Source organism: Tachypleus tridentatus, chromosome 13, assembly GCF_004210375.1.
Source record: "Tachypleus tridentatus isolate NWPU-2018 chromosome 13, ASM421037v1, whole genome shotgun sequence".
NCBI classification, from domain to species: Eukaryota; Metazoa; Arthropoda; class Merostomata; order Xiphosura; family Limulidae; genus Tachypleus; species Tachypleus tridentatus.
This window is the reverse complement of record NC_134837.1, coordinates 110,545,664-110,556,429: the sequence shown is the minus strand read 5'-3', so window position 1 is coordinate 110,556,429 and position 10,766 is coordinate 110,545,664. Positions and strand designations below refer to the sequence as shown.

Genomic DNA, 10,766 nt, shown 5'->3' with positions numbered 1-10,766 from the left:
CATATTCTGTAGCTTTTAGCATGGTACTTTAATGGCTTCAATTTTGTATTATTACACTGTCTCAGATAACCTTTAACTAAACTTTCAATGTGTTGCTTCATAATGTTCTGCATTTTTATGGAAGCTGCATATAAAACCTTTAAAAAACAGGGAAAATAAAATTAAATTATAGATGACTGAAATGTATCTGCAATGACAGGATTCAGGTTGCGAGAACTGCAATAAATGGAAAATAATCTTGAATTCATCTGTAGAATTTGAGATTAATTACTAGATTTTTTTGCTCTTCGTGTTGTTGCCACTGTCGTACTTTGGCCTCTATAGTCGAACAATTGCAAACCAAAGCTCTGCAATACTTTTCATATTTATTTTATCCATTCTCTTATAGTGGCATTCTGTATTACAATTAATTTAAGAAAGTGGTTGCATACTTCAGAAGCAACTCCATCTCGAGCACAGATAGAATGTAGAACAACAGAAAATGGTTCTTGGTTGATAATATCTGAATTGCAGTCAAGTATCCCCTGGAAATACTTTGAAGTAATACACTAGCAAGTATTTAATTCTTGACTTTATCAACTAATAGTCTAAAAAGCTTGTTTTGAGTAGTAGAACTAAGCTGATAATTACATATATACCTTTGAAAGAAATGCACTACCTGTGCTTCTTCATAACCATGTCAAATCAAGGCATTAGCTCTACCTGCCCTGAAACTTTGCCTTTCAGAGGCTCATAAATTTTGTTTCGATGGTCACATAAATGCCAGATTTCTTTTGCTAAAAAAAGGACAATGGCAAATATCTCTTCGAGGACCTATTTTCAGCACTGTTTCTCAATGTCCATCAGTCTCTGCAGCTTAACATCGAACGTTTTCCTAGCTTTCAGCCTTGTATCCATTTTCTTCTACTTTTCCATACGACATGCATGATGTGGAGAGTTTCATGTTCAGATAATGTTTTGACATTTTTGGTCAAGCAGAAAAGTTATCACCTGTGAGCTGCATGATACTTCCTAAAAACATTTCAACAAAAGCAAAACAAAATAGCAATTTGAAATGAGAATATTAGCCATGTTCGTTCAATTTACTCACCGCTTTCAGCTTTCTTAAACAATTTTCAGCAATGAATCGTCTATTGGATTTTTTGCTCAAAAGTTAGAATTTCTTACTCGTTTAAGGCCAATCTTAGATTTTACAGAGGCAAATGCATGTTTCAGTTTTCTCAGCCTTTTGGATGGACCAAAAGAATATTTAAAATGACGCCTCGGCCTTTCAGTATTTTTCAACATCTCTGACTTCTACTGATTTTGATCTATCAGAACCCTTTTTTTCTTTGTGAAACTGATGATGACCGAAAAAGGTAAAAACGTTGTTCGCTCTTCTATTAGTGCCTTTTCTATCCATACCAGCCGTTTTTAAATATATAATAGAAAAATTATAAATCAAAAGTCATCATTTTTACAAAACGACTCAATATTGTAGGGAAGTGTCTCATATTAACGTACCTAACTTATTGCTGACAATATATAACTACTATAGGTAAATAATAATAATTTAAATGTTATTTGTTCTAAATTTATTGCTTAGTTCTTAAACCTTTAGACTTTGAAGATCAATAAATAAATGTTTTGAATTTTCTGTTTTTTATGCATATTTCTTTTGGTGTTTATTAGGTTCAGTCTACCTGTTTAAGCTAATTCTGTTTGGTATTTGCAATAAAATTAATAATGCAAGATAAAATATAAATATAATGTGGCGGTGTTGTGGTTGCAGTTTTAAATGTGAAGGCGCTAAATATTTGAGAAGTAGAGGAGCAACATTTTCTTTACCGGTTGGTTGTGTATGTATGTAGAATAAACATTGAGAAATATAGCGTTATTATAATACCTGTTTTTTTATTAGTTACTTTTGTTTCAGTGGTCTTTTATCGTTGAATAATTATCTGAGTTTTAAGTTGGTATAGACGTGTTTTCGTATATAAATATCTTATTAATGCTAGTAATAGTAATACTATAGTACAGGTTTGTTTTTTCGTAAACATCAGTATTCCTTTAACAATTTAGAAAAGCTTGTGAACGATGTAGGCTAGTGTGGTCACTAACTAGATAGACTATATTATATAGTATTGAACATCTTTAGCCACGTTAGACATGGTTAAATAAATAAGTTCTAGAACCTAGAAGAAAAATGTTTATATTAGTTTCTTTACCTCAACACATTTTTTAGCTTCTACTATACTATAGAATATAGCACAGGGTAACCTAAAATTGTCTTTTCTATTTTAAATTGTAATAATCAAATAACTAAAACTATATAACTATGCAGTTTTCAGAATCTTGTAGCCCACTTCCAATAATGTTTGATGATATGTTAGTAGGCTTCTAAGGGTGCATCATTAGTGGTCCCTTGGCATGTCTGACCAATATTTAATTTCAGTCACATTTGCTGTAGCATGTTCACATTTAAAGTGGCAATGGCATTCGTTATCCTGGTCTTTAGCTCTGTGATGTTTGCTACTAATGTGCAATACACAGTGCTTTTAACATACCCTCAGAGAAAGAAGTATAGTTGAGTGATGTCTGGCAAATGTGGAAGCATGAAATTGACCTACATTGCAAGCCAAGTAATGCATTGAGCTTTCTCTTGTGCAGTTGCCACTTTTTGGATTAATACTACTCACTGGAGTGAAAAATAACAAAAAGAAATGCAATATGCTGGTTTGGCTTATACTAATTTCCTTTGTTGTACAGAATCTTGTGTTTAAAAGTACTCCAGCTTTTGTTGCATGGATGGAACACATAAATGTTGCTAAATGCCATATGTCATATGTCAATTATTCCAGTTTTCTCGTATAATAATAAGAGAAACCTTTCTTAATTCTAATAAGAGTAGTTTTCTGTCACTTAAAAAAAAAAAAAAAATGGAGCCAGCATACGTTTGTTTAGATTAAGCAGTTCATTTACTGAATGACGTGTTTTTTTTATTAATTAATTTCTCCTGTACAAAAAGCAAAAACTTATTGCCATATGTGTTACTTCCTGTAAAATCTGGGACAGTCTGGAAAAGTATATTAATAAAATAAATAAATAATTGTAAAAAAAAAGTTATTTATATACTGACTTTTATTGAAAGTAATCCTTAATTTAAACATTGGTGTGAAATAATGGTTTGATTTTTTTTGTAATTGCTCACTATACTAATTTTGTATTGAAAAAAGCTGTTTCTGAAATTCCATTTGGTTTTTAATTGTGATTACACTCATCTATTTTAAGTTCATCAATTTTAGTAATAACTTTGTGGTGATATTGTCTAAAATTTTTTTCTTAGATTTGAAATACCATCAAAACGTGATACCGGAATTTTAAGCCTATACGAAGCTTATTGAAAGATGTCTTCAAGTACTAGTGAAGACCTTAGTCCTGATAGGAAAGCTAATTTTAACCATTTGCAAAAAGAGGGGAAAGAATTAGCAAAGAAAGGAAAAATACGAGAAGCCATCAAAGTTACACAACAGGCTTTAGAAATTTTCTTCTCTGAAAAGCTTGCAAAACGAATCGAGAAAATGGAAGTCAGTATTTTCTTAATCTGTGGTTTCAGTTTTGAGTGTAATATTCATGATTAATCATATCAAAAAATTCTTGATTCTTAAAACAGTTACTAAATGTGAAAGTTTTTGAAGTGCAAAAAAAAGATGTTTGTTTGTAATTAACTAACCCAACTTAAAAATTACTAGTCATTACTTATAAGTAGAATTTTAGCACAAGTATGAAAAAAACCATTATGGCTTAAACTTAAGTTCTGTAGTAAATACTACAGTTTATGATATTTAGTTTATTAAAAATACAAAGTTATTCTAGATAAAAAGAATGTTTTATAATGCATTTTTTAATGCTTTCTGCTCTTGGTTGTCACTTGTTTGATTAAAGTCACATATGATTAGTTCATAACATAACCTACAGATAGTATGAGACTATTCATCACTTCAAAGCTGTCTTTGCATAATTACTCTTTGTAAAAGAACAATTTTAAACCCACCCTTCACTTTTCAGGAAATTATTGGTTTCTCCTTTCCATTCTTATAAGATACCATCTTCCACTATTACTGATGGAAACTACTTTCATAAATCAATTACTATGCTAAACAAAATGAAACTATTTTAACTGGAGCATAGCCTGTTTTTCCAATTAATTTTGTATCCAATCAATTCCTGGGTAATCTTGTAAACTTCAAAACAGTTGCTACTCATGTTTTTTCTTAAGAAAAAAATAAGTTAATCTAAAAAAAAAACCTTCTGTTCTTAGAATTATCCTAGTAGCTCTCCTCAGAACCCTTTCCAGTGATTTGATATCCTTTCTAACAAGACCAGAACTGTACATGTTATTCTAGTTGAAGATTAACTTATGATTTGTATACATATGATTACCTCATCAGACTTGTAATCAATGCCTGTAAATACCACTTAACATTCTGATAACTTTATAAAAGTAAGCAAGGCACTGCTTCAACAGTTTGAATGACTTACCCACCATAATGTCAAGATCCTTTTCAGTCATCCTTTTGAGTTGGTTGCCATTTCTTTATCTTGCATTTATGAAAAGTAATTGTCATTTGCTAGATATTTCTAACTTAGTAATTTAATTAGTTCAAGTTTTTCTGTACTTCCTAAAAAGCTATAATACAGTTAGAAATATCCAAGGGTTTAATGTTATCAACAACCTTTAATAATATGGTAATTATATCTGTCAATTACAGCTGAGGAATTAATTTGATATAGTAGATTATCTATGAGCATCAGTTCATTAATTATATAAAATAATTGATTAATCAAAATTTGTGTTTCTGATCATTACTGTTTTCAGTCATTTTAGAATCCAAGTAATTGAGAAATTACAATGATGGTTTTTCATTATTTTTAATGAATTCAAGGTTAATTAACTAGTCAATTTGTGTTTTCAGTAATTACTATTTTTGATTATTCCAACTAAATAGGTTGTATGAAAATTTATTAATTGGCTAAATGCAATTTATGAGCCCAATGATTAATTGATTAAGATCTTCCACTAATCAAACAGTTCTACTCAGTGAGAGGTAGATAATGTTCAATTCAGTGAAATCAAATGTATTCTGATCCTAGAAAAACAGACAGGAAAATGTTTCCTATTTTGTAAAAAAGCTTGTGATGATACCAGAAGCCTATTTAAGGATTAAAATGACTTATAAGCTGAAAATAATACTAAAATGATGGTAATACAAAAAATATTTAATTCCATTATCAATATGGCAAACACAGAATTGACCTACTTTATACTTTATAAGTATGCAAAACATCAAACTTTGATATTGAAGTTTAGAACAAATGTATTAAAACAATTAGTACATTCATATTTAACAGCAGAAACGTGGACATCCACAGAAAGTTTTCCAGGTAGGAAACTGTAGAAGTACCAAACATGCCAATGTATTAACAGATTAAGCAACACCTTACTATACTATGTAGTAAGATTTAATTTAATAGTGTTACATATTTTACTGTTACTATTCCATGTCTAGTAATTTTTGATAAATACAGTTAAATGAGCAATTTATAAACAATAAATTTTTTTAAAAATAATAATGTATATAATTTTTTGCCCTAGATAACACTTGTCAGAGTTATAGTGCATAACATATATATAGTGATTAATGTAACAACATTATATTAAGTTAAACCTATATTATTCTTGTCCAGCAAGATAAACAGCATGCAACCCACCCCTACATGTGTGAAAGTAATGTTTATTTATTAATGTTATTATAATTGTAATACTTTCAGAAATTTCTTCAAGAATATGGTGAAGCAGATGAAAGTGATGAAATGGTTGAAGTTGGTAAAGGTTTTTACCTGTATGGTGAACTCTACCAAAAGCTATACCCTTATCAACATGTAGGACTCCTCTGGTTATGGGAACTATATAGGAAGAGAAAAGGGGGAATTCTTGGAGATGATATGGGGTAAGCACTGAAAGGATTTTCTTTCATATGACAGGTAAAGGCTTTTTTTGGGGGGGGGTGGATGATCAGAGATAAGCATTGAAAGAAGAGGGGATAGGACACTGAAGATGAAATGAGGTAAATATTCCAAAGAAGATTGAGTTAAAAAAAAAAAGAATTGAAAGCTAAGGGTTTATGAAAATCATTTGGAGTAAAACATTAAGTGTGAACCTTTGGAAGCAACATGAGATTGATATTCTTGAAGCGACATGGGGAAAACATTGTTTTACTTTTATGTTGAACTGTTTAGGGGTAGACAAATCAAAAGTTGTGCTTAAAATTATGAGGAAAAGTGTATGAAAGAATGTATGGTTATGTAAAAAGAGGACTGAAGTAATTCACGTAACTTTGCCTGTTTAATCAGTGGGTAATAATCATAGTTGTTTCAATTTCCTAAGAAGTGAAAAATTGTGATTGGAGGGGATTTCAACCTATGAGACAAAACGGGAAGTCTGAACCTTTGGTTTATTGGAATAAGCAATTGCAGATTTCTTAAGATACAGTAAATTTGATACTGAGATTTTATCTAATTCAATATTCTGAGGTGAGGCTTTAAAGTTTAAAATATTTCTTGAATGGAATTCTATTTTTTGTTGTTTTTCAATTGAAATAAAACCATTGTGTAATTCAAATGCATTTAGATTTTGATTTTCAAAATTTGCTTTTAGTAGAAATGATTGAAAGTATACATAACATTCAATATCAATGTTTAATATAGTTTAAACATAAACTAAACTCTCTATAAATTTTTTTCATTTAAACTTGGTTACTGCAAGTAAAAATTCAGTGCGAATGAAAGGGCATTTTTACAGCTATCAGTATCATCTGTAGTATTAAATCTATGAAAGAAACTTCCAAATATTTAATATTGAATTTCTGTTCTATAGACTAGGAAAAACAATCCAGATCATTGCTTTTTTATCTGGAATGTTTGATGCTCAGTACATCCAATCTGTTTTAATTGTCATGCCTGTATCATTGATTCAGACCTGGGAAAAGGAATTTGATAAATGGTAAGAATGATTTAATTGTACTTTATATGAGTACTATGGATCAATATTACATCATGTTTGAAGTAACCTTTTAGTACTTGTTAGGTTAAATTAACACTAGAAGTTATGTACTATTTTGCCACATTCTGCATATTTTTTTTCCCTAACCTTTAAGGCCCAGCATGGCCAGGTGGTTAAGGCACTAGACTTGTAATCTGAGGTTTGCAGGTTCAAATCTGTCATTACATCTAACATGCTCACCCTTTCAGCAGTCGGGGCTTTATAATGTGATGGCCATTCCCACTATTCGTTGGTAAAAAGAGTAGCCCAAGAGTTGGCAGTAGGTGGTGATGACTAGCTACCTTCCCTCTAACCTTACACTGCTAAATTATAGGCAGCTAGCCCAGTGTAGTTTTGCATGAAATTCAAATAAACCACATCCTAACTTTTATGTAAAATTAACTTTTGGTTTATTAACAATAACATATTCATTATTTATTTCTCAGGGTATTAATTTGATTCCCTGCTACACATCTAATATTATAAGATCAGAGATGAATTGATGTTTGTAGTAACTGTTTCTAATGAAGACAAGCTTTGAGAGAACTAAGAAGTGAAAATGTGCTTTGTATATTTATAGAACAAACTTGTTAAATTTAAGCTCATTAGAATTTAAACCATATTTGTGGTTTGTCTATGATTATGCTCAATCTAGTGCAAATATTTCAGGGCTCCTGGTATCCAGGTATATGCATTTCATAGTTCTAGTAAAAAAGAACGTGAACGTAACAAGCTGAGAGTTCAAAAAAGAGGAGGAGTGCTCCTCACCAGCTATGGAATGCTGGTGACCAGCTGGGACCTCATGGCACGACTTGAAGGGCGTGAATTTGTATGGGTAAGTTAGAAAATTAAGATCTATGTGCAAGTGTAGTTATTTTAGAATATTAACCTATTCGGTATAGATGCGATTTTAACAATCTGTAAAATATATATCAGTATTGTGATCAAGATGACTAATTATCTGTATGGTTAAGGATTTGTGACTTCTACTGTTAATATTTTATAAAACTCTAGTTTTACTGAGGATAACTACAGTGATCTCTTGCCATTCTCAAGGGGTAGGTTCTAGAAATTGTTATGAATGCTAAAACCATGAATACCATTAGTAAAAGAGGGTTCATATAGGTTTACAACAGAAAAATACAGTAACCACATTTTATAATATGAAACAATGCACAGTAATACAGAATAAAACAAGTAGAGAAATATAGTACAGTAATGTAAAATAAATGTATCTTGAACTATAATTCTTTTACTTTAATAATGATGATGTAGAAAATAGCAGTGGTATTGCTGGTGATGAAGTTGATAATAATGATTTTAGTATGGTGGATTAGTGTTCTTCTGAAGGGTCATAAATATAGTTTGCAGATGAGGAGGCAAGCAGTGTAGCATGGGTCAAGCAAATATGCAGAGGGCTTGGAGAGTTTACATGGGAGGGTCTCCACAGAAATGCTGATTCAGCAAAGACTGAGAAATGTAAAATGTTGTGGTGCATGGTATGAGAGAATGCAATAAGCAGTGCAGTAAATTTAAGCCTGTGGCAGTACTGTGAATGGTAAAACTGAATGACAAGGGGTATCTTACCTTCAGCTTTTAGATTTCTGGTTTTTAGGAAAAGGAATTGTCAAGACTGTTTTTGGAATGTGCATAAATCCAAGTCAGAAATTTATAAAGGGTTATCATTTTTGTGAAAGAATAAATAGTTTGTTGCAAAGGGCCACTGAATCCTGAACGCCATGCTACTTTGTTACTTGGAGTCTGGTAATTTATAGTAAATTTTTTATTTAAAAAGTGTTGTTGTTTTTACATACACTCATATTTGCAGTATAGTTAAACATCACAGAAAAGATTACAGAAAATTTAAGTTTTCTATAAATATTGAAGTAAGATATTTAAACTGACATAATTCTACAAAGATGGGCATTTGTTTGTTTGACTGCTAGGTGATAAACATGGTTAAACCTCACTATTAAGTCAAACAAAATACTTTTATTCTAGTTCATCAGTTAAGAATAATGAATGACTATAGCAGATACCCTTGTGCAACTTGGTACAAATACCTGAAAAATGCAATTGCAGAGAAAAGGTTGTGATTGGTTTGTTTTAAAAACATTGTAGATATTAAATTGAAAAAAGAAAGCAGTGTATGTGTTTTGTGTCTAAAATGTTCAATTTTCACAAAATTGAAAAGTGGGGTAAATGTATTCTTCAAACAAGGCAAGGATGACCCTTCCCCTTTTATTTGGTGAAGCTACTATTCTGGCTTCTAAAAACCATAGATGTATGAAAACCCTTGGCAAACAGTATGGAAATTAATATATAAAAAAAGAAATTTTAACTTGTTTGTATATTTAAAAAAAGTAATTGACTTATTATACTGTTAAGACCTTGAAGCAGGTTCTTTCACTATTCTAAGATATGTTGTCAAAATATATGTATATTATATTATTCATTGCAATTTGTTATGTGTTACTATTCCAAATAATAGTGTACAGTACTGTGCAAAAGTGTTAGGACAAACGTAATTAGATTTTGGGCCACTTTAAAAAAAAAAAAAAGGTAATTCACAGATGAAACATAAAATTTTATAACCCTTCATATTTGCATCATTTGAATGACTCCAACAGCTTCTTTATTAATTAATTTCTGCATTAGTTGGATGAGTGTTTGGAGTCATTATCTTTTTTGTAGCATAATCCTTTACCCAAACCATGATGGATTAGTACCTGATGGTACTTGTGCTGGTCCAATATTCATCTATTTTGCAAATATCTCCTGTCACCTCAGCAGTTAAATACCTTCAGAGCAAAACATGGCCTCCCCATGCTTCATGGTAGGTGCCATGCATTGAGGTATCTTTCTTCATTGAACTAAGTATTTCAAACTTGGACTTACTCATCCATAACACCATTTTCCAATCATCAACAGTCAAGTTTCTGTACTCTTTAGTGAATTTCAATCTCTTGACAATATTTGGAGCTTGAAGTAAAGGGTTTTTAAATTCTTCACAACCAAATATTCCATTCTCGTTGACACTTGTTACAGTTGATGTGGACACTTCTATCATTTGATACATGATAATTTATTTTGTTCTTGAGATCAGTAGCAGTCTTCCTTTTGTTATGAAGGCTGTGTAAACACAGATGCATAACATCAATATCATTGAGGCTAGCTGTTCTGCCTCTTCCTTATGTTTAAATTTACCTGTCTTGATCTCATGGTTTAAGGTTTACTTGACAGCACCTGCAACAATTTTTTTGGAGAGTACAAGCAGAAACATAAAGCTTTTATGCAAACTATTTTGTCTCTACTGACAATTCTATACATCTTTTGGTCTGTTGCATGACAACAAAACTTTATGTAGTGTTAAACACTGTTTTATCAAGGTTTATTTGTGGAGGGCTATTAATTTAATTTTTCTTTTAGTATGTACTGGTACCATATGCCAACTTCTTGCTGGCTTTCTTCCATACAGTTAAAACACTGCATTAGGTGTGTTGACAGTTATTTCAGACCCTAAATTTGACCACTTGGTTTATTTAAGCAAAACCCTTGTAACGTACCCTTGGTACAAGTATATGTGAATTCTAAATAAGTATTTTCACCTTGGTTTGTTCAATTTTCAACAGGGTCAGTGAAGAATTACCAGAGCTTTGAAATTTACATTCTGTAATGGCATGGA

The 10,766-nt window shown here is 31.0% G+C and overlaps 1 protein-coding gene across 4 annotated transcripts in view; it reads left to right on the top strand.

The window, feature by feature from the left end:
• The first annotated feature begins 1,751 nt into the window (after positions 1-1,751).
• LOC143236778 (DNA excision repair protein ERCC-6-like) overlaps positions 1,752-10,766 on the top strand; it is a 43,343-nt gene continuing 34,328 nt past the window's right edge. For 2 of the 4 annotated variants that reach the window (XM_076475327.1, XM_076475324.1), the window contains exons 1-5: positions 1,768-1,842; positions 3,326-3,566; positions 5,812-5,990; positions 6,917-7,042; positions 7,751-7,916. In XM_076475327.1, the coding sequence (XP_076331442.1) occupies positions 3,387-3,566; positions 5,812-5,990; positions 6,917-7,042; positions 7,751-7,916 (651 nt within the window). In that variant the 5' untranslated portion in view covers positions 1,768-1,842; positions 3,326-3,386. Of the gene's footprint in view, positions 1,843-3,325; positions 3,567-5,811; positions 5,991-6,916; positions 7,043-7,750; positions 7,917-10,766 lie in introns of all 4 variants that reach the window. The other 2 variants (XM_076475326.1, XM_076475325.1) reach the window with 2 other exon arrangements.